This window comes from Nerophis ophidion, linkage group LG17 (genome assembly GCF_033978795.1).
Source record: "Nerophis ophidion isolate RoL-2023_Sa linkage group LG17, RoL_Noph_v1.0, whole genome shotgun sequence".
Classification (NCBI taxonomy): domain Eukaryota; kingdom Metazoa; phylum Chordata; class Actinopteri; order Syngnathiformes; family Syngnathidae; genus Nerophis; species Nerophis ophidion.
Window position 1 is genome coordinate 1,398,120 of NC_084627.1, and position 25,250 is coordinate 1,423,369.

Here is a 25,250-nt window from a genome sequence, read left to right on the forward strand (position 1 = left end):
GTGAGAGTCCAGTTCATAGTGGATCTAACATATTAGTGAGAGTCCAGTCCATAGTGGATCTAACGTAATAGTGAGAGTTCAGTCCATAGCGGATCCAACATAATAGTGAGAGTTCAGTCCATAAAGGATCTAACATAATAGTGAGAGTCCAGTCCATAGTGCATCTCACATAATGGTGCGAGAGACCAGTCCATAGTGGATCTAACATAATAGTGAATGTCCAGTCCATAGTGGATCTAACATAATAGTGAGAGTCCAGTCCATAGTGGATCTAACATAATAGTGAATGTTTCAGTCCATAGTGGATCTAACATAATAGTGAGAGTCCAGTCCATAGTGGCTCTAACATAATAGTGAGAGTCCAGTCCATAGTTGGTCTAACATAATAGTGAGAGTCCAGTCCATTGTGGATGTAACATAATAGTGAGAGTCCAGTACATAGTTGATCTAACATAATAGTGAGAGTCCAGTCCATAGCGGATCTAACATAATAGTGAGAGTCCAGTCCATAGTGGATCCAACATAATAGTGAGAGTCCAGTCCATAGTGGATCTAACATAATAATGAGAGTCCAGTCCAGAGTGGATCTAATATAATAGTGAGAGTCCAGTCCATAGGGGATCTAACATAATATTATGAGAGTCCAGTCCATAGTGGATCCAACATAATAGTGAGAGTTCAGTCCATAGTGGATCTAATATAATAGTGAAAGTCCAGTCCATAGTGGATCTAACATAATAGTGAGAGTCCAGTCCATAGTGGATCTAACATAATAGTGTGAGAGTCCAGTCCATAGTGGACCTAACATTATAGTGAGAGTCCAGTCCATAGTGGATCTAACATAATAGTGAGAGTCCAGTCCATAGTGGATCTAACATAATAGTGTGAGAGTCCAGTCCATAGTGGACCTAACATTATAGTGAGAGTCCAGTCCATAGTGGATCTAACATAATAGTGAGAGTCCAGTCCATAGTGGATCTAACATAATAGTGAGAGTCCAGTCCATAGTGGATCTAACATAATATCAATCAATGTTTACTTATATAGCCCTAAATCACTAGTGTCTCAAAGGGCTGCACAAACTACAACACAAACCACTACGACATCCTCGGTAGGCCGACATAAGGGCATAATAGTGAGAGTCCAGTCCATAGTGGATCTAACATGATAGTGTGAGAGTCCAGTCCATAGTGGATCTAACATAATAGTGAGAGTCCAGTCCATAGTGGAGCTAACATAATAGTGAGAGTCCAGTCCATAGTGGATCTAACATGATAGTGTGAGAGTCCAGTCCATAGTGGATCTAAAATAATAGTGAGAGTCCAGTTTATAGTGGATCCAACATAATAGTGAGAGTCCAGTCCATAGTGGATCTAACATATTAGTGAGAGTCCAGTCCATAGTGGATCTAACATAATAGTGAGAGTCCAGTTTATAGTGGATCCAACATAATAGTGAGAGTCCAGTCCATAGTTAATTTAACATAATAGTGAGAGTCCAGTCCATAGTGGATCTAACATAATAGTGAGAGTCCAGTCCATAGTGGATCTATCATAATAGTGAGAGTCCAGTCCATAGTGGATCTAACATAATAGTGAGAGTCCAGTCCATAGTGGATCTATCATAATAGTGAGAGTCAAGTCCATAGTGGATTTAACATAATAGTGAGAGTTCCGTCCATAGTGGATCTAACATGATAGTGAGAGTCCAGTCCATAGTGGATCTAACATAATAGTGTGAGAGTCCAGTCCATAGTAGATCTAACATGATAGTGAGAGTCCAGTCCATAGTGGATCTAACATGATAGTGAGAGTCCAGTCCATAGTGGATCTAACATAATAGTGTGAGAGTCCAGTCCATAGTAGATCTAACATGATAGTGAGAGTCCAGTCCATAGCGGATCTAACATAATAGTGAGAGTTCAGTCCATAAAGGATCTAACATAATAGTGAGAGTCCAGTCCATAGTGCATCTCACATAATGGTGTGAGAGACCAGTCCATAGTGGATCTAACATAATAGTGAATGTCCAGTCCATAGTGGAGCTAACATAATAGTGAGAGTCCAGTCCATAGTTGATCTAACATAATAGTGAGAGAGTCCAGTCCATAGCGGATCCAACATAATAGTGAGAGTTCAGTCCATAGTGGATCTAACATAATAGTGAGAGTTCACTCCATAGTGGATCCAACATAATAGTGTGAGAGTCCAGTCCATAGTGGATCTAACATAATAGTGTGAGTCCAGTCCATAGTGGATCTAACATAATAGTGTGAGAGTCCAGTCTATAGTGGATCTAACATAATAATGAGAGTCCAGTCCATAGTGGATCTAACATAATAGTGTGAGTCCAGTCCATAGTGGATCTAACATGATAGTGAGAGTCCAGTCCATAGTGGATCCAACATAATAGTGAATGTCCAGTCCATAGTGGATCTAACGTAATAGTGAGAGTCCAGTCCATAGTGGATCTAACGTAATAGTGAGAGTCCGGTCCATAGTGGATCTAACATAATAGTGAGAGTCCAGTCTATAGTGGATCTAACATAATAGTGAGAGTCCAGTCCATAGTGGATCTAACGTAATAGTGAGAGTTCAGTCCATAGTGGATCCAACATAATAGTGAGAGTCCAGTCCATAGTGGATCTAACATAGTAGTGAGAGTCCAGTCCATAGTGGATCAAACATAATAGTGAGAGTCCAGTTTATAGTGGATCCAACATAATAGTGAGAGTCCAGTCCATAGTTAATTTAACATAATAGTGAGAGTCCAGTCCATAGTGGATCTAACATAATAGTGAGAGTCCAGTCCATAGTGGATCTATCATAATAGTGAGAGTCCAGTCCATAGTGGATCTATCATAATAGTGAGAGTCAAGTCCATAGTGGATTTAACATAATAGTGAGAGTTCAGTCCATAGTTGATCTACCATAATAGTGAGAGTCCAGTCCATAGCAGATCTAACATAATAGTGAGAGTTCCGTCCATAGTGGATCTAACATGATAGTGAGAGTCCAGTCCATAGTGGATCTAACATAATAGTGTGAGAGTCCAGTCCATAGTAGATCTAACATGATAGTGAGAGTCCAGTCCATAGCGGATCTAACATAATAGTGAGAGTTCAGTCCATAAAGGATCTAACATAATAGTGAGAGTCCAGTCCATAGTGCATCTCACATAATGGTGTGAGAGACCAGTCCATAGTGGATCTGACATAATAGTGAGAGTCCAGTCCATAGTGGATCTAACATAATAGTGAATGTCCAGTCCATAGTGGAGCTAACATAATAGTGAGAGTCCAGTCCATAGTTGATCTAACATAATAGTGAGAGAGTCCAGTCCATAGCGGATCCAACATAATAGTGAGAGTTCAGTCCATAGTGGATCTAACATAATAATGAGAGTTCAGTCCATAGTGGATGTAACATAATAGTGAGAGTTCACTCCATAGTGGATCTAACATAATAGTGTGAGAGTCCAGTCCATAGTGGATCTAACATAATAGTGTGAGTCCAGTCCATAGTGGATCTAACATGATAGTGAGAGTCCAGTCCATAGTGGATCTAACATAATAGTGAATGTCCAGTCCATAGTGGATCTAACGTAATAGTGAGAGTCCAGTCCATAGTGGATCTAACATAATAGTGAGAGTCCGGTCCATAGTGGATCTAACATAATAGTGAGAGTCCAGTCTATAGTGGATCTAACATAATAGTGAGAGTCCAGTCCATAGTGGATCTAACATAATAGTGTGAGTCCAGTCCATAGTGGATCTAACATGATAGTGAGAGTCCAGTCCATAGTGGATCTAACATAATAGTGAATGTCCAGTCCATAGTGGATCTAACGTAATAGTGAGAGTCCAGTCCATAGTGGATCTAACATAATAGTGAGAGTCCGGTCCATAGTGGATCTAACATAATAGTGAGAGTCCAGTCTATAGTGGATCTAACATAATAGTGAGAGTCCAGTCCATAGTGGATCTAACATAATAGTGAGAGACCAGTCCATAGTGGATCTAACATAATAGTGAGAGTCCAGTTAATAGTGGATCTAACATATTAGTGAGAGTCCAGTCCATTGTGGATCTAACGTAATAGTGAGAGTCCAGTTCATAGCGGATCTAACATAATAGTGAGAGTTCAGTCCATAGAGGATCTAACATAATAGTGAGAGTCCAGTCCATAGTGGATCTAACATAATAGTGAGAGTCCAGTCCATAGCGGATGTAACATAATAGTGAGAGACCAGTCCATAGTGGATCTAACATAATAGTGAGAGTCCAGTTCATAGTGGATCTACCATGTTAGTGAGAGTCCAGTCCATAGTGGATCTAACGTAATAGTGAGAGTCCAGTCCATAGTGGGGCCAGCAGGAGTCCATCCCGAGCGGAGACAGGTCAGCAGCGCAAATCAGTTTTTGCGTGTACTCGCTTCACGTCGGTGGTATTCGGTTTTGTTTCCATCCAAACCAGTTTGGAACCAGTTCCTTCAGCCTAAATCAGGGGTCGGCAACCCAAAACGTTGAAAGAGCCATATTGGACCAAAAAATCCCCAACAAGTCTTATTTAAATATTATTATGAAGGCAACACATGATGTAAGTGTCTATATTAGTTATATTAGCCTACTATCAAAGGCTGATGCAAATCTTCATTGACAAAAATGTTAACGTCTGAGCAAGCGAAAACAAATTCAAACCTTTCGCTTTGTCTATTTTTGGTCCTCAAATTCATCATGCTTTGCTATGCAGAGCAGACGGCATCTCCACGATGTTTTCCAGTTTGCAATTTAGTCCGAAATCACAAACGTCCGAGTGCCTCGACTCCAATCATTCACGGCAGCTTTGCGGTACTTTGAACGGCTGCCTGCATCTGCCGAGTTCTCGATACGCCCGGGTACCGTTTACTCCAATCGGCAGGTGTCCTGTTATTGTGATTTCGAATAGGAACTGTTCAACATCCTTAATTGAAAGGGTCGACAGCGCTCCGCTTCTCCCAGGAGTCCGCCGTGTGTCCAGTAAGAACCGTTCCGTCAGGACAGGCAGGTTCCCCCCGAACCGGAAATCTTGTCAATTTTGCTGAGAGGCCAATTGATCAACTCTTAGATGTTGGAGAGCAGTGCAAACAGAGGCTGTTAGAAAGTTAAGACAAGAAAAAACAAAGAAGGGAACAGGAGAGAAGGGAAGTAAAAGCGTCGGGCTTGGACTAGTTTAGTCCAATTTAGTCCCAACTTTTGAAGTCACTTCACTTTAATTTAGTTCATTTCGGTTCTCTTCAAGTTCAGTCCACTCTTAACTTCACTTTACCTCAGTTTATGTCACTCCGTCTCACACTGAATGGATTGAAATACAGTTAAAAGTGAATTATATTTATATAGTGCTTTTTCTCTAGTGACTCAAAGCGCTTTACATAGTGAAACCCAATATCTAAGTGACATTCAAACCAGTGTGGGTGGCACTGGGAGCAGGTGGGTGAAGTGTCTTGCCCAAGGACACAACGGCAGTGACTAGGATGGCGGAAGCGGGAATCGAACCTGCAACCCTCGAGTTGTTGGCACGGCCGCTCTACCAACCGAGCTAAACCGCCCCACAAGAATGCTTAACAACAATCACTTTATGACATAGGCCAAGACAGGTTTTTGCGGAGACGTTGGAGGTGAAGGCGATGAAGAAACAGCAGATGGAATTATTCATTTCAGTCTCTTTTAAGGCAGGGGTGTCAAACTCAAATACAGAGTGGGCCAACATTTTAAACCGAACAAAGCAGCGGGCCGAGGTTGAACAAATTAAACTTTTTAATAGGGACCCAAACAAGTTTTGCATTGAATCTTGAACAAGCAAGGCTTACAGTATATAACTTTATAGTGACATGCAAAATCAAGTTCCAAATAATAATAATTAAAGCTGCAAGCAGCGTTGGCCGGGGCCGCCTTTGGCTGCTGCCCCCGCGACCCAAGCCCTGGTCTAAGTCAGACCTACATAGAGGTTTTTGTTTTATGTGTCTAGGACAGGGGTGCCCATTACGTCGATCGCGAGCTACCAGTCGACCGCGGGGGGTGTGTCAGTCGATCTCCAGCCAGGCTTTTAAAAAAAAATAGACCTAAAAATTAATGATCATCAATCTTCACTAAGACGTCACTTAAATGACATTCACGGTACCGGAGGGTCTTGTGAGATGACGCTGGCTGCTGCAAGATCATTATTATGAAAATATGACCGAGAGGAAGGCGAGAAACACTTTTTATTTCAACAGACTCTCGCGCCGTACCTTCCGTCAAAACTCTAAAGGCCGACTGCACATTTCCTATCTTCACAATAAAAGCCCTGCTTCATGCTGCCTGCGCTAACTAAATACAGAGTCTCGGAAAACTGGCGTGCACAAGCGATCCCTCAGAAAGCTGGCGTGCACATCACTTGTGCACGCCAGCTTTCCGAGACGCTTATTTTGTTAGCGCAGGCAGCATGAAGCAGGGCTTTTATTGTGAAGATAGGAAATGTGCAGTCGGCCTTTAGAGTTTTGACGGAAGGGACGGCGCGAAAGTCTGTTGAAATAAAAAGTGTTTCTCGCCTTCCTGTCTGTCATTTTTTCATAATAATGAACTGGCTGCAGCCAGCGTCATCTCACAAGACCCTCGGGTGCCGTGAATGTCAATCAAGCAAGCAACGGAATTTGCCGCCAATGTTTTTCTTGCAAAGTGTATGGAAGCTGGATGAATTAGATGCCAAAAACCAACCACTTTCATGTGGTATTGTACAGAAAGGACAACTTTTTTTCTCCTCCATTTGAAGATGTGGGCGTTATCATCATTACTGTCTGATTCCAATCAATGCAAGTCATCAGAATCAGGTAATACGCCAACTTATATTCTTTTCTTCGTGAAAGAAAGACATCTATATGTGTTACACATGCTTGTATTATCATTAAACACATTTAACTTGTTTACAAAAATGTCTCTTTCATAAATAAATAAATATAAATGATATATATAAATGAGGTAGATCCCCTCGAGTTGGTCAATTGAAAAGTAGCTCGCCTGCAGAAAAAGTGTGGGCACCCCTGGTCTAGGACATTCCTAACTTAGGTTATAAGTAGTTTTGTCTTGTTTTTTTCAAAGGGGGCGCTAGAGCGCAATTATGACTGATGTCCCAATACTTTTGCCTAGTGTTAGTCCTAAGTGTCCCAATACTTTTGTCTAGTGTACCTCCCTCCTCTGTATTGTGTGGGCAGGCATCTTGAGACACCAGCAGCGCAGCAGCATCAGCGCAGTGGTTCTTTGAAGGGTCATAAAATCAAAACCGGAGAAGTAATCAAAACTCCTTCGATAACTTTTAATCAGAAGGGTTCAAACTCTCTCCTGTGATAGTTTGAAGCGGAAACGACAAACGCGCTCAGAGGACGTAATGTTTGAAGACAGGTGACGGGTTTTTACAAAACTTTTGTTTTGAAGGGGTGATTGCCATTTTCCTGTTGATTTTTGCTGAAGGATGTCAATTACTAAAATGTAGGTCTAAGTAAGACCTACATAAAGGTTTTTGTTTCATGTCTTTCCAGCATTCCTACCGGAAGTTACAAGCAGTTTTGTCTGTATTTTCTTCCTAGGAGCAGTTTTTTTCTGTGTTTTATTCAAAAATTGCGCTAGAGCGCAATTTTGAGTTTTTGGTTTTGGTTTTTTTATTAGATTGTTTTTTCCGCCAGTTCTGATGTGTGTGTCAAGTTTGGTGAGTTTTGAAGCATTTTAAGGGGGTCAAATTACAGCTCAAAGAGGCAAAAATTGCATTTTTTGCGAACATTTTGTTTTGAAGGGGTTTTTGCCAACTTCCTGTGGATTTTAGGTATAGAAGTTTTTAATTGGAAAAGTAGGTCTAAGTCAGTCCTACATAGAGGTTTTTGTTTCATGTCTCTACGACATTCGTAATGGAAGTTACAAGCAGTCTGGTTTTTTTTTTCTTCCTAGGGGGCGCTAGCGCGCAATTTTCATTTTTGGGGTTTGGTTAATCAATTAAAAACTTCTGTGGTTCGGGCATCTGGTCAGGATGCCACCCGAACGCCTCCCTAGGGAGGTGTTTAGGGCACATCCAACCGGTAGGAGGCCACGGGGAAGACCAAGGACACGTTGGGAAGACTATGTCTCCCGGCTGGCCTGGGAACGCCTCGGGATCCCCCAGGAAGAGTTAGACGAAGTGGCTGGGGAGAGGGAAGTCTGGGTTTCCCTGCTTAGGCTGTTGCCCCCACGACCCAACCTCGGATAAGCGGAAGAAGATGGATGGATGGATGGATGGTTGCCTAATAAGTTGGGAAGGTTTGCCAGACCGACGTTTGTGTCAAATTTGGTGAGTTTTGAAGCCCGTTAAGGGGGTCAAATTAGGGTGCGAAGGTGCGGAATAATAAAGAATAATAAAGAAAGAAAGAATAAAACGCACGAAATTCAATAGGTCCTTTGGCCATGCGGGCCCTAATTAAAAAATATCAATGGCATATCAAATAAAATTTAAATAAAAATGGAATGCCTCTTTTCGGCGGCGGGGTTGAGGTGGACGGGGTTTGGTGATAGCGGTGGGTGTATGTTGTAGCATCCCGGAAGAGTTAGTGCTGCAAGGGGTTGCGGGTATTTGTTCTGTTGTGTTAATGTTGTGTTACGGTGCGGATGTTCTCCCAAAATGTGTCATTCTTGTTTGGTGTGGGTTCACAGTGTGGCGCGTATTTGTAACATTGTTAAAGTTTTTTATACGGCCACCGTCAGTGTGACCTGTTGACCAAGTATGCCTTGCATTCACTTGTGTGTGTGTATAAGCCGCATATATTATGTGACTGGGCCGGCACGCTGTTTGTATGGAGGAGAAGCGGACCTGGCGACAGGTTGTAGAGAACGCCAAAGGCAGTACCTTTAAGGCCCACCCCCAATATTGTTGCCCGGGATGAAATTCGGGAGGGACACTGAACTCCGGGAGTCTTCCGGGAAAATCGGGAGGGTTGGCAAGTAAGAGTATTAGCGGTGAATGCGGTGTTACAGCGGCGGGCCAGCTCTAATGTTAATTTGATATTGTCTCAGGGGCCAAGAGAAATTACACGGCGGGCCAAATTTGCCCCGCGGGCCAGAGTTTGACACCCACGCTTTAAGGTGTTCACTATGAAAGCTGAATGTAAAGCAGACAGCCTGATGTGCGATCAAGATACCTTGACTTTCTCATTATACTCAAACATCGACTTTTTCCCAATTAAGGGAAGTCATTAGTGAGGATTCATTAATGAATGGTAGAGCACCCTGCCAGAAAATGATAATGATGATGATAAGTGATCATGGCTATGGGAAATAAGCAGGACTCCAGTGCACTTTAAATGAAAAGTAAACAGTCTACATCTTGTTTGGCCTTGAAACGTAACAGTTTTGTTTTGTTGTCCACGGTCATAGGAGTTAAAGGCTGTGGAACAGGAAGCAGAACACGGCCCAGAAGAGTTGCAGCAGGAGAACCTTCAGGCATCAAACGTACCAGAAGCGGACCAGGACAACCCCAACATAGACGAACCACTCCCCGAGGCAAACGCTGAATCTTCTCAGTCATCCAAAACCCCCGCAGCTCAGCCTGGTGAGCCTCTGCAGGTCCCTTTGGACAACCAGAACCGAGTGTACCCCATCCCAGAAGGCTACCGAGCAATGGGAGGGGATTTACGGTACGGGAGCCTCTCCCGTGGCAGCACCGCCCTCCATGGCTATTGGCCAACGAAAAACTTCCAACCCGGGGCACACTACACTTTGCCATTCCTGAGGGACAGCTATGCTCCCGCAACGGCCGACGACGGGAACCAGTCAGAAAATCCTTTAGACGTGAGGAATGACCACCCAGCGGGAATTTACGCTACCTTGGGCGGGGTTCACCCCTTCCGACCCATCACCACCATGGAGCTCCTCAGAGAGCCTTCCAGAACCAGGTAATAAGACTAACCAGAAAGACTTTGTCACCATTTGCTAACTTTCTATTCTGTTCTTTCTCTAGAGGTGGCTATGACGATGCCTTCATGGCCCAGCTGGAGGGGAACCTGAACCCTTTCTTCCAGGCCATGTGCCGAGCTCAGACCCTGCATTTCCCCCACAAACGCAGCAGCATGGTCAGCCTGGACAGCATCCGCAGGGACCCTCGCTGGAGGGACCCCAATCTTCACGAGGTCATCGCCATGCTCAGCCACCCGATGGACCCGGTCAAGTCCAACGCCGCTGCCTACCTGCAGCACCTGTGCTATGAGAACGAGCGCATCAAGCAAGAGGTGCGCCAGCTGAACGGCGTACCGTCCTTGGTGGATTTGCTTGACCACCCTAAAGCCGAAGTCCACCGAAAGGCCTGCGGGGCCTTGAGGAATATATCCTACGGGAAGGACCACAACAACAAAATGGCCATCAAGAACTGTGACGGCATCCAAGCTTTGGTCAGACTACTGAGGAAGTCCAGCAGCATGGAGGTTAAGGAGTTAGTCACAGGTTTGGATCCATATTGTGATGTTCTTGTTTCTCTAAGATGTCTTTACCAAACTTGGCACACAGCTTCAGGGAATTGACATACACGTGTGTATCAAATTCGATCAAAATCAGTCGAAAAACATGGCCGCCCTTCACTGAAATATCTTTGCGGAATGGAGCTACAGTATATACCAGCCAATGACTTACCGTACTTTCCGGACCATAGGGCGCACCGGATTATAAGGCGCACAGCCGATAAATGGTCTATTTTTTATCTTTTTCCATATATAAAGCGCACCGCATTAATGGAGTCATATTATTTATTTATTTTTCTAAAATTGTAAACACTTTCTTGTGGTCTACATAACATGTAATGGTGGTTCTTTGGTCAAAATGTTGCATGGATGATGTTTTACGCTTTCTGACAGTAGCTTCCGGATGCCGTTTTACGTGGCTCACCTTCGGCAGCGTCTTCTCCCCGTCATCTTTGTTGTAGCGGTGTAGCGTGCAAGGACGAGAGTGGAAGAAGTGTCAAAAGATGGAGCTAACTGTTCTAATGACATTCAGACTTTACTTCAATCAATAACAGAGTAGCATCTCCTCATTCGGAAACAACAACACCATAAATGTGTCCCGTGAAAAACCGTCTGACCGGAACTCTCGAAAACTTAAGTTCCTTGGGTGAATAATGTAAATCAATCAATCAATCAATCAATGTTTATTTATATAGCCCCAAATCACAAATGTCTCAAAGGACTGCACACATCATTACGACTACAACATCCTCGGAAGAACCCACAAAAGGGCAAGGAAAACTCACACCCAGTGGGCAGGGAGAAAACTCACTACACTGGTAAGTTTTAGCGCTTTCGTGGCAAGTTTCCTGACGGATATTAGTAAAAACTTTACACTACTTCATATTAGAAATGGCAACAGTGGAGGATGAATGTCCCATAACAAGAAGATTGAGAAAAAAAAGCTAATCGACTACAATGGCGCAATTTTTCAGGATTTATGCAGATCCCAAATACAGATCAGCAGGTACCAGCGGGTAAGAAAAGTTCTTCTGCATATCATTGCGAAACAAAACGCCAGATAATGTCTTACCTTATACACACACCATAATAATACTCCTATGTTGAAGCACAAGCGGTGCAGCTTCATAGCTCAACCAAAGTCGTACTAAAACATTTTGATAGATTTTTGAGCGCCGTGTGTAATGTTCTATATTTTCAATGGAACATATAAAGTGTTGTTGTTGTTTACTTGAGTCATATTGCCATCACAGTGCAATCTACACATATCTCTTATGTTTGAGTGCCATCTACTGGTCACACTTATCATTACACCATGTACCGAATAAAAGATCTTCGAGGTCGGTAAGCAAAACCAGAATTATTCCGTACATTATGCGCACCTGGTTATCAGGCGCACTGTCGAGTTTTGAGGGAAAAAAAATGTTTTAAGTGCTCCTTATAGACCGGAAAATACAATACAATGAGGTTATGTTCAATCATCATCTCTGCACTGAGTGTTAACTGGAGAAAAATAAGGAACTTCTTGACTACAATGCAGACTACAATGGCGGATGGGCGCAAGGTACCTTGGCTACATTTGTACCATATATGGATAATGCGAAGACGGAGGACCCGATTTGTGACGTCACCAATTGTGCACATTCCAGCTCGAAGGAGAAAGGAAGGCAAGATTATTTTATAAATATCGCCGCAATGCACGGTTCGATTACAAATTATGCAGATGTCAATTGCACAACAGCAGCTACCAATTGGTGAGAAAAGTTGGTTTTGCAGAATAGGGCACCTTTAAAGCGCACACAGAGGCAAATAAAGCAAGGTGGTGGCTATTATTAATAACCGGTGGGAGGAGTGATCACATTAGTTGTACTGTATGACACGTCTACGTTGCCAATGCCAATGTGCTTGTGTGTGAGCTAGCGTCTTGTGGTCAGTGACAGGATTATTTAGAGTATTTTTTTATTTATTTACAAGGTGGTGGCTATTATTAATAACTGGTGGGAGGAGTGATCACATGAATTATGCTGTATGATACGTCGACGTTTCCAATGCCAATGTGCTTGTGTGTGAGCCAGCGTCCTGTGGTCAGTGACAGGATTATTTTGAGGATATATTTTTATTTGCAAGGTGGTGGCTATTATTAATAACTGGTGTGAGAAGTGTTCACATTAATTATACTGCATGACACGTCTACATTTCCAATGCCATTGTGCTTGTGTGTGAGCTAGCGTCCTATGGTCGGTGACTGGATTTTTTTTTGTCTTTTTTTATTTATTTACACGGTGATGACTATTATTAATGACTGGTGGGAGGAGTGATCACATTAATTATACTGTATGATACGTCCACGTTTCCAATGCAAATTTGATTTTGTGCAAGCGAGTGTCGTATGATCTCTGACAGGATTATTTTTTAGCCATTTTAATTTGCAGGGTAATGACTATTATTAATAACTGGCGCGAGGAGTGATCACATTAATTATACTGCATGACACATGTACGTTTCCAATGCCAATGTGCTTGTGTGTGAGCTAGCGTCCTGTGGTCAGTGACAGGATTATTTTGAGTAGTTATTTTTTATTTGCAAGGTGGTGGCTATTATTAATAACTGGTGGAAGGAGTGATCCCTTTAATTATACTGCATGACACATCTACGTTTCTAACTCTGATGTGCTTGTGTGTGAGCCAGCGTCCTGTGGTCAGTGACTGGATTATTTTGAGTCTTTTTATTTGCAAGGTGGTGGCTATTATTAATAACTGGTGGGAGGAGTGATCACATGAGTTATACTGTATGATACGGGTACGTTTCCAATGCCAATGTGATTGTGTACAAGCGAGCCTCGTATGATCTGTGACGATTATTTTTTAGTCTTTTTAATTTGCAAGGTAATGGCTATTATTAATAACTGGTGGGAGGAGTGATCACATTAATTATACTGCATGACACGTGTACGTTTCCAATGCCAATGTGCTTGTGTGTGAGCTAGCGTCCCGGGGTCAGTGACAGGATTATTTTGAGTAGTTATTTTTTTATTAGCAAGGTGGTGGCTATTATTAATAACTTGTGGAATGAGTGATCCCTTTAATTATACTGCATGACACGTGTACGTTTCCAACGCCAATGTGCTTGTGTGTGAGCTAGCGTCCCGGGGTCAGTGACAGGATTATTTTGAGTAGTTATTTTTTTATTAGCAAGGTGGTGGCTATTATTAATAACTTGTGGAATGAGTGATCCCTTTAATTATACAGCATGACATGTGTACATTTCCAATGCCAATGTACTTGTGTGTGTGCTAACAACCTGTGGTCAGTGACAGGATTATTTTGAGTAGTTATTTTTTATTTGCAAGGTGGTGGCTATTATTAATAACTGGTGGAAGGAGTGATCCCTTTAAATATACTGCATGACACATCTAAGTTTCTAATTCTGATGTGCTTGTGTGTGAGCCAGCGTCCTGTGGTCAGTGACTGGATTATTTTGAGTCTTTTTTATCTGCAAGGTGGTGGCTATTACTAATAACTGGTGGGAGGCGTGATCACATTAATTATGCTGCATGACACGTCTACGTTTCCATTGCCAATGTGCTTGTGTGTGAGCTAACGTCCTGTGGTCAGTGACTGGATTATTTTGAGTCTTTTTTTTTTACAAACCCTGTTTCCATATGAGTTGGGAAATTGTGTTAGATGTAAAAATAAACGGAACACAATGATTTGCAAATCCTTTTCAACCCATATTCAGTTGAATGCACTACAAAGACAATACATTCGATGTTCAAACTCATAAACTTTATTATTTTTTGCAAATAATAATTAACCTAGAATTCCATGGCTGCAACACATGCCAAAGTAGTTGGGAAAGGGCATGTTCACCACTGTGTTACATCACCTTTTCTTTTAACAACACTCAATAAACGTTTGGGAACTGAGGAAACTAATTGTTGAAGCTTTGAAAGTGGAATTCTTTCCCATTCTTGTTTTATGTAGAGCTTCAGTCCTTCAACAGTCCGGGGTCTCTGCTGTCGTATTTTACGCTTCATAATGCGCCACACATTTTCCATGGGAGACAGGTCTGGACTGCAGGCGGGCCAGGAAAGTACCCGCACTCTTTTTTTACGAAGCCACGCTGTTGTAACACGTGCTGAATGTGGCTTGGCATTGTCTTGCTGAAATAAGCAGGGGCGTCCATGAAAAAAGACAGCGCTTAGATGGCAGCATATGTTGTTCCAAAACCTGTATGTACCTTTCAACATTAACGGTGCCTTCACAGATGTGTAAGTTACCCATGCCTTGGGCACTAATGCACCCCCATATCATCACAGATTCTGGCTTTTGAACTTTGAATCGATAACAGTCTGGATGGTTTGCTTCCTCTTTGGTCCAGATGACACGATGTCGAATATTTTCCCAAAAATTTTAAATGTTGATTCGTTAGACCACAGAACACTTTTCCACTTTGCATCAGTCCATCTTAGATGATCTCGGGCCCAGAGAAGCCGGCGGCGTTTCTGGATGTTGTTGATAAATGGCTTTCGCTTTGCATAGTAGAGCTTTAACTTGCACTTATGGGTTTAGCGACGAACTGTATTTAGTGACAGTGGTTTTCTGAAGTGTTCCTGAGCCCATGTGGTGATATCCTTTAGAGATTGATGTCGGTTTTTGATACAGTGGATCGAAGGTCACGGTCATTCATTGCTGGTTTCCGGCCATGCCGCTTACGTGGAGTGATTTCTCCAGATCCTCTGAAGCTTTTGATGATATTATGAACCGTAGATGTTGAAATCCCTAAATTTCTTGCAATTGCACTTTGAGAAACGTTGTTCTTAAACTATTTGACTATTTGCTCACGCAGTCGTGGACAAAGGGGTGTACCTCGCGTCATCCTTTCTTGTGAAGGACTGAGCATTTTTTGGGAAGCTGTTTTTATACCCAATCATGGCACCCACCTGTTCCCAATTAGCCTGCACACCTGTGGGATGTTCCAATTAAGTGTTTAATGAGCATTCCTCAGCTTTATCAGTATTTTTTGCCACCTTTCCCATTTTCTTTGTCACGTGTTGCTGGCATCAAATTGTAAAGTTAATGATTATTTGCAAAAAAAAATTTTTTTATTCAGTTTGAACATCAAATATGTTGTCTTTGAAGCATATTCAACTGAATATGGGTTGAAAATTATTTGCAAATTATTGTATTCCGTTTATATTTACATCTAACACAATTTCCCAACTCATATGGAAACGGAGTTTGTAGAAGCTGTTATGAATAACTGGTGGGAGGAGTGATCTGTTGCAGACAGGCGCAGCTGTTGTTACGAATCTATTAAAAAACAACGTTGCCTCCAAGCCACCAGATAGTCATTACCATGTTCTTGTTCCCCCCCCCCGTGCAGGCACTCTGTGGAACCTCTCCTCCCACGAGCCTCTGAAGATGATGGTCATCAACCAGGGCCTTCAAACGCTCAACGACGAAATCATCATCCCTCACTCGGGCTGGAGGAGAGACCCCGGCGACCCGTCTAAGCGCCACAGCGCCGAGTGGACCACCGTCTTTAAGAACACGTCGGGATGTCTGAGGTACCGCCCGCTGCAGGACAGTAAATGACAGGGATTGTTCAAATTCCTTACCCGTGATGGACGAGGCGTCCCCTTTTTTGTACTTTTTGATGAAAGATGATGTTGTTGCCGTAGAAACGTCAGCTCGGACGGAGCCGAGGCTCGACAGCAGCTGAGGGAGTGTGAAGGACTGGTGGATGCTCTCCTTCACGCGCTTCACTCGGCGGTGGTCAACAAGGACACGGACAACAAGGTCGGTCGTCACACTGCTGCGGGTTTCTTCATTTTATCAGGGTGCGGGCCATCTTTTTGTTTCCTGGTGATTGTTATGATGAGGGAGACGCTTCCTGAATGTTCTGCAATCCTGTTTCCACGCCAGTGTCGTGGCAACCAGACTAGTGCTACCCCTCCCATAGGTGATGTGGTGTTTAGCGAGTTGAAACAGCGCCTCTGCTGGTTGCAGACTAAAAAGCGGTCAAAGGAAACAATCACTCCAGCGGACTCAGCCAAAGTAACGTTGCAATTTTTCAACAACTACAAAGCAAGTATGCTTGGTAGAAAAGGCTTGAACGCAAAGTAAGGCTCCACTCCAAAATGTGCTCGCTTGATGCTAATTAACATGGGATGTGCCATAGACAGACTATAAGCATTAGCGATTTTACATGGTCATTTCAGCAACTCGAGATAGGCTCCAGCAATCCCGTAAGGCAGTGGTCCCCAACCTTTTTGTATCCGCGGACCGGTCAACGCTTAATAATTTGTCCCGCGGCCCGGGGGGGGGAGGGTGTCCTTTTTTTCTTTTCTTTTTTTTTCTTCTTTGTCATGAAAAAAAGGACGTTTTTGTCATGAAAAAAGGACGTTTTTGTCATGAAAAAGGGAGTTTTTTGTGGTTGGTGCACTATTTGTAAGTGTATATTGTGTTTTTTATGTTGATTTAATTAAAAAAATATATATTATTATTATTATTATTTATTATTATTTTTGGCTTCACGGTGGCAGACGGGTTAGTGCGTCTGCCTCACAATACGAAGTTCCTGCAGTCCTGGGTTCAAATCCAGGCTCGGGATCTTTCTGTGTGGAGTTTGCATGTTCTCCCCGTGAATGCGTGGGTTCCCTCCGGGTACTCCGGCTTCCTCCCACTTCCAAAGACATGCACCTGGGGATAGGTTGATTGGCAACACTAAATTGGCCCTAGTGTGTGAATGTGAGTGTGAATGTTGTCTGTCTATCTGTGTTGGCCCTGCGATGAGGTGGCGACTTGTCCAGGGTGTACCCCGCCTTCCGCCCGATTGTAGCTGAGATAGGCGCCAGCGCCCCCCGAAACCCCACAAGGGAATAAGCGGTAGAAAATGGATGGATGGATGGATTTTACATGGTAATTTCAGCAACTCGAGATAGGCTCCAGCAATCCCGTAAGGGACTAGCAATAAAAAAAATGGATGGAACTACTGTCAAACAGGGACTTGGTCGTGGATTGTTTCTGCGACGCAAAGGATAGTTGGCACGAGCGAGACATGAATGTGAGTACATCTTATTTAATGCTCTATCCATCCATTTTCTACCGCTTATTCCCTTTTGGGGTCGCGGGGGCCGCTGGCGCCTATCTCAGCTACAATCGGGCGGAAGGCGGGGTACACCCTGGACAAGTCGCCACCTCATCGCAGGGCCAACACAGATAGACGGACAACATTCACACTCACATTCCCACACTCGGGCAGGGGTAGGGAACCTATGGCTCGCGAGCCAGATGTGGCTCTTTTGATGACTGCATCTGGCTCTCGGATAAATCTGAGCTGACACTGCTTAACACGATAAGTAATGACTACTTCCACTTGTAATTAAAGTTTTAAAATTAAAGTTCAAAATATAAAACATGCTCATGCATTTGAATCCATCCATCCTTTTTCTACCGCACTAGTTCAAGAAGTTGCATTAAGTGAAAGAAGTGATTTATTTATTATTAGTTAGTTTAGGGTTTGCCCTCCTGGGGGTTCTTCAGACCACCAAGCACCGACATAAGAGCCTGTTTCAGGGTTACTATATTTTTTTAATTTTTCAATAAGTATCTCAATTGCTTTCCAGCAATGATCTTTTTCTCTTTCGTTCTCGCTCGTACTCTGGCTCCAGCGCCAACCCTGTCTCTCCTCCTGGCTGCTGCTTATAACAGAGCGACAGGTGGTTAGATAACAAGGTCCTGGTGGACCTTCTACGCACCTGTCGCTGATTTCAAAGCCGGTCCTGGCACACCCCGCTTCGCTGCAGGCCTGCAGGCCACGCTCCCTCCACAGTTAGCTTCAGAATAACAATGTTATTTCAAAGAATAAGAAACCTATTATACTCTACAAATGGTGGTCTTACTTAAAAATGCACACGTTTAGTTGTGTTCAGTGTTGAAAAAAATATTTTTACGGAAATACTTCTTAAAATATTTGGATTCTTGGCTCTCTCAGCCAAAAACGTTCCCGACCCCTGCACTAGGGCCAATTTAGTGTTGCCAATCTAGTAAATTACAAAAGAAAAGGCAAACAAAGGGCGCTCACAAGGAGGTACGAACACTTGGCTACAAAAAAACAAAAGACTAGCACAAAAGCTGCAAAACTATGAACAGGAAACAAAAACTTGCACTGTGGCATAAAGAACAAAAACTTACGTGGTATGGACAGCATAGCATGGCCTGGAGGTAGATGAGTAGCCATGGAGCGTTCACACAATAAATGATGTGTTTATTTTGTTTAGATTTCAGATGGGACTTGATTTTGTGTGGGCAGAGGACCCTTGAGCAGTGCGCGACTGCTCAGGCGCGCACCTTAAAGGCCTACTGAAATGAGATCTTCTTATTAAACGGGGATAGCAGGTCCATTCTATGTGTCATACTTGATCATTTCGCGATATTGCCATATTTTTGCTGAAAGGACTTAGTAGAGAACATCCACGATAAAGTTCGCAACTTTCGGTGTTAAGAAAAATTCCCTGCCTTTACCGGAAGTCGCAGACGATGACATAACCCGTTGATGGCTCCTCACATATTCACATTGTTTTTAATGGGAGCCTCCTACAAAAAGTGCTATTCGGACCGAGAAAACGACAATTTTCCCATTAATTTGAGCGAGGATGAAAGATTCGTGTTTGAGGATATTGATAGCGACGGACTAGAAAAAAAAAAAAAAAAAACAAGTTAGAAATTTTTTGCATCGGGACGGATTTCGATGTTTTTAGACACATTTACTAGGATAATTCTGGGAAATCCCTTATCTTTCTATTGTGTTGCTAGAGTTTTAGTGAGTTAAATAGTACCTGATAGTCGGAAGGGTGTCTCCACGGGTGTCTTGACGCGTAGTGTCTCAGGGGAGTCGACGGCAGCTATGGACGGCACAATCTCAACTTTTCTCCGGTAAGAACTGACTTTTTTCCAATTTTCTCACCGAAACCTGCTGGTTGACATTAGGTTGGGATCCATGTTCACTGTGATCCATAGGAAAGTGTCAGCTCCGGGAATTTTAAACAAGGAATCACCGTGTGTTTGTGTGGCTAAAGCCAAAAGCTTCCCAACTCCATCTTTCTACTGTGACTTCTCCATTATTAATTGAACAAATTGCGAAAGATTCAGCAACACAGATGTCCAAAATACTGTGTAATTATGTCTTTAAAGCAGACGACTTTTAGCTGTGTGTGTGTGCAGCGCTCATACTTCCAAAAAACGTGTGACGTCTTGCGTACACGTCATCATTCCGCGACATTTTCAAGACGAAACTCCCGGGAAATTTAAAATTGTAATTTAGTAAACTAAAAAAGCCGTATTGGCACGTGTTGCAATGTTAATATTTCATCATTGATATAAAAACTATCAGACTGCGTGGTGGGTAGTAGTGGGTTTCAGTAGGCCTTTAAAGGGAGCGTTGGACATCGCTTATCAAAAACAATTCTACCGCATGATGTTTTTTTTTTTTTTTTAAACGAAGCTCTTAGTGTAGAATCGGTTTGCTGGTAAAAGATGGAGTCGGTGTGTGTGCACGTGGACTGGAGGGAGGGGGAAGTGTCACATCTCATTGCGGTGACGTTGTTTCGGATGCAGCCACTGGGTGGGAGCAAATGTTAAAATCCTGTTGGCTGCAAGTCAGGAAGCATTACTTTTATGTGTCATTAAAGCTTCACACTCCATCACGTTAATTGAGACTGCGCCAGAGCTGCCAAATGCAATGTGATGCGCATCTCTGCACACACACACACCCACCATGTACATATTCATATTACCCAGCTTGGAATATTCCAAAGGGCAGTTTAATTAATGAGACGTGTCATTGATGATGCTTCATCCTTCCTTCATTATCTCCCGTTTAGTCGGTGGAGAACTGCGTGTGCATCCTGAGGAACCTTTCCTACCACGTCCACAAGGAGGTGGCGGGAGTGGAGCGCCTCCAGGAGCCTCACGTCACTCAGCTGATGAGGTCAGTGGGGCCTCACAAGAAGAAGAGCGAGCCCGACTGCTTCGGAGGCAAAAGACCCAAAGGTGCGTGCGTTTATCAAATGTATCACATGACGTCTGATGAATCGTGGCAACTTTGATCATCGCGGCTTGGGGTTGCCTTGTTATTCCGGGGCCTGCACCGTGATTCATTTGCAGGACTGCAGGGGGTCATCCTACTCAATAGGAAAAAAAAAAAAAAAAAAAAAGTATAACAGTCATTTGTCAAGAGGCACAAACTTTTTGGGAGCTATGGAAGAAGGAAAAAAAAAAAGAGAAGCGACTGACTCATCCGGAAGATAACAGAGGAGACCGTAAAAATAATAGGAAAATATACGAGCAATTAAAAAGAAAAGGAGGTTGGAGATGAGATGAGGCAGGGAAAATCAATATGAAATATCATTAGGGAACAAATGGAGAATAATGTGTTAAAAGCAATATAGGAGTTTCACTTCTTTGCTTATATTTTTTTTTATATAAAATAAATGTTTAGATTTAGATTGGGGACGGCGTGGCGCATTGGAAGAGTGGCCGCGCGCAACCCGAGGGTCACTGGTTCAAATCCCACCTAGTACCAACTTCGTCGCGTCCGTTGTGTCCTGAGCAAGACACTTCACCCTTGCTCCTGATGGGTGCTGGTTGGCGCCTTGCATGGCAGCTCCCTCCATCAGTGTGTGAATGTGTGTGTGAATGGGTAAATGTGGAAGTAGTGTCAAAGCGCTTTGAGTACCTTGAAGGTGGAAAAGCGCTATACAAGTACAACCCATTTATTTATTTTGGGATTTTTCCCCTAAATATCAACAATCCATTGGACAGGTTAACACATTTGTATTATCTTTATTTAGAAGCAATCGAATGTGTTTTTTAATTTGATACATAAACATGTTCATTTAGTTAACATAAATAAATAAATAAATATAATTCACAGTTTGCAAATTGTTATCATCCGCCGCCCGGATCATATATTGTTTTGGTTTCTGAGTCCTTTTGTGTTTCCTGTTTGTGTTTGGACTCTTCCGATCCCTAGTTTTGCTCTTCCTGATTTATCTGGTTACTATGGTTTCGTATTTGTTCCACCTGCTCTGGTTTTTTGACCCACACCTGTTTTAAAATTACTGTCTCCTTGTATTCAAGCCTGCCTTCTCCCTTTGTTCAGTCTTGATTCGTTGTTTGCTCCATGCAACACTCTCGTTGGTATTTCGTCTTTGTGTATACTCGTGCTACGTTTCGCCTTAGCTTCTCGTGCGCTCGGCAAGTCATTTTGGACTTTTTGGACTCTATGCTAAGTTTTAGCTTCGCTTACCGTGCGTTCGGCACGCCTTTTCTTTTGCCCTTTTGTATTAGTGTTATTTTATTTTTGTATTAAACCAAGCTTCTACCTGCTATTCCTGCCTGTCTGGTCCTTGTGCATCCTGGGGTGATCTTGGGAGGTGAGGGGAGCAGTGGGCAGCAGCGGTGGCCACGCCTGGGAATCATTTTTGGTGATTTAACCCCCAATTCCTACCCTTGATGCTGAGTGCCAAACAGGGAGGTAATGGGTCCCATTTTTATAGTCTTATATTCTACTAATACTCAGTTGCCTAGTGGCTAGTGACAGATCGTGGACTATGGTGTGGTTTGTTTTCCCGGAATACAAAGGAAGGTGACGGGACATGGCGTGAAGGTAAAGACATATTTTAATTTATCTATAAAAAAAAGTGCAAACTAAGGCGGAGAACAAACTTGGCTGAAAAATAAAAACTACCACGAAGGCAAAACTATGGATTTGAAACAAAAGACTAAACGTGACATGAATAAACCAAACTTACTTGGAAGGAAATGAGCAGAGCGATACATAACCAGAGTGAACAGAGCATGGAGCAACAACAATGACTGGCAACTACAAGCTCAAATGATAGTGACATGATTAACACAGGTGCGTGAGTCCTAAACAAATCAGGTGTGTGAGTCCAAATTAGTAAAGGTGAACTAATCGGTCGTCATGGTGACAAAACAATGGAGCGTGAACAGGAACTAAAAAGAGTCTTAAACCAACAGAACATAACTGAACAAAACGTGACCACAGAACATGACAGGAAGTGTCCGCCCTGAGATGGGTAGGTCGTGTGTTTTAAACCCTGGCCGAGTCATACCAAAGACTATAAAAAATGGGACCCATTATCTCCCTGCTTGCCGCTCAGCATCAAGGGTTGGAATTGAGGTTTAAATCACCAAAAATAATTCCCGGGCGTGGCACCGCTGCTGCCCACTGCTCCCTTCACCTCCCAGGGGGTGAACAAGGTGATGGGTCAAATGCAGAGGACAAATTTCACCACACATAGTGTGTGTGTGACAATCATTGGTACTTTAACTTAAACTTATATTTAACACTATTGCCATTTTACTGCTTATTTAAACTATTTTAATTGTATTTTAATGGTGGTGATGAAGCCTTATTTGAATATATTTATTTAAAATAATCTATTATTCCAAATGTTTTTATGTATTTAATTTAGTTGCATTTTTCCTTTTCAATCTTTTGTTTTGACACTTTTATTTTGCCGACTTTAAAATGTTTGTTTTGCATTTTTATTATTTTGGGTTGGAAAAACAATTTAAAAAATCAAATTCCCATTAGAATGATTCGATTTTATAACTAAAATACTTATTAAATAATTATTAATGTCAAAGTGTTTTGTGTTAATTGTACAATATCCTTATCACTGCTTATTTAAACATATTTATTTAAAATGATTTAGAATTGATTCTATATTGTAATTAAAATAGTGATACATTAATTATTATCATCAAAATAGTTTGTGTTGATCGTACAATATTCTTATCGTTGCTTATTTAAACATATTTATTTAAAATGATTTAGAATTGATTCTATATTGTAATTAAAATAATGATTAATTAATTATTAATATCAAAATATTTTATGTGTTAATCGTACAATATTCTTATCACTGCTTATTTAAACCTATTTAAAATGATTTAGAATTGATTATATACTATAATTAAAATAAATATTGAGTGTGAATGTTGTCTGTCTATCTGTGTTGGCCCTGCGATGAGGTGGCGACTTGTCCAGGGTGTACCCCGCCTTCCGCCCAATTGTAGCTGAGATAGGCGCCAGCGCCCCTCGCTACCCCGAAAGGGAATAAGCGGTAGAAAATGGATTATTTAATTATTAATATAAAAATATTGTATGTGTTTTACAATATTCTTATCACCGCTTATTTAAACATATTTATTTGAAATTATTCAGAATTGATTCTATATTGTAATCAAAATAATAATTAATTAATTATTAATATAAAAATATTTTCTGTGTTAATCATACACTATTCTTATCACTGCTTATTTAAACCTATTTAAAATGATTTAGAATTGATTATATACTATAATTATTAATTAATTATTAATATAAAAATATTGTATGTGTTAATTTTACAATATTCTTATCATTGCTTATTCAAACATATTTATTTAAAATGATTTAGAATTGATTCTATACTGTCATTAAAATAATGATTAATTAATTATTATCAAAATATTGCATGTGTTAATTTTACAATATTCTTATCACTGCTTATTTAAATATTTTAATTTTTAAATATTTAGAATTGATTTATTTTTCAATTTATATTGAATGTCTTTAATTTAGTTGTATTTTCCCCCTACCACACATCTTTTTTTTAAATTATCTTAACTTTTTTTTAATGGCTGTAAAATTGTGTAAGTTATTTCATAATCAAGACTTTTTTTTTTAGGAATATTAATTTACTGATCTATTTTTGTCAAATCAGACAAAATTAATACTCTCCTTGCAGAACTGTGGAACAGATGGCGTGCAATTTGTCTGACTTGTCTTTGTTCCTATCTATCGACTCTCCCTGTCCTTTCTTGATATTAGAGGTGAAATATAATGAGATTTTCAAATGCTGGGAAATGACAATCATCCTGCAATAAATACATGCTTATTTGAATACGTACTTATGAAATTACAGTTTCTATTGTGTTTGCCTTTCTCCAAATGATCTAATCTCTCATATTTCTCTCTGCAGAGGAGTGGTTCGGTCATGGTGAGTCTGCTTCATATTTAAATGATGTTTTTCAAGCAATAATTACAGAAAACTGGCATTACCCGACAAGTCTGATGGAAACAGGAGTTGTTTTAAACGGTGTTAAAAAAAAAAAAATGAAGCACCGTCCCTGGCAGATCACCTTTATTAAGCCTGTTTGCTTTGTATGCACTCTATGCCGTCGTGGGCTGCGAGGGAGCTGATTAAAATGCAACACCACGCATCAGCACCTGCCCCGCTCCAGGCATTACTGCGACGAAATGACCCACCGGCTCACATTTTTTCCCCTCTCAAATGATGATTTTTTTTACTCTTAAAAATACTCTCCTCAGTGTGACCCAATGGTGCCATGTAGCTAAGTGCTGATTACTGGCCTATTGTGCGGGTGTCCTAACATATAGGCCGTGTAGACTTTCTCTACCATCTCACGCTGCAGCCTGCAGGTTTGCCAATCAGAGCATGCTAGCTTTCACCTGCTTGGCCAACAGCCAAAATGTCTACTAGCCTCCTCACAATACAACTGACCAATGACACGTCTTTCTTTAGTTGCATTGCTACTGTAAACTAGTTCAGCATTTCCTGATGTTGGTGGCATTCATCATTGATAACTGGCGGGAAGAGCGATCGCATTAAGTATGACATGTCTACCTTTTTGTGTGTTGGTGGTCTGTAAATGCATTTAGAGTTTT

At 41.7% G+C, this 25,250-nt stretch overlaps 1 protein-coding gene across 3 annotated transcripts in view; it reads left to right on the plus strand.

Annotated features, from left to right (window-relative positions):
- arvcfa (ARVCF delta catenin family member a) overlaps positions 1-25,250 on the plus strand; it is a 63,884-nt gene that overhangs the window by 18,039 nt on the left and 20,595 nt on the right. For all 3 annotated transcript variants that reach the window (XM_061875695.1, XM_061875694.1, XM_061875693.1), the window contains exons 3-8: positions 9,409-9,926; positions 9,992-10,470; positions 15,870-16,053; positions 16,168-16,285; positions 20,371-20,539; positions 24,544-24,561. In XM_061875695.1, the coding sequence (XP_061731679.1) occupies positions 9,409-9,926; positions 9,992-10,470; positions 15,870-16,053; positions 16,168-16,285; positions 20,371-20,539; positions 24,544-24,561 (1,486 nt within the window). The remainder of the gene's footprint in view (positions 1-9,408; positions 9,927-9,991; positions 10,471-15,869; positions 16,054-16,167; positions 16,286-20,370; positions 20,540-24,543; positions 24,562-25,250) is intronic.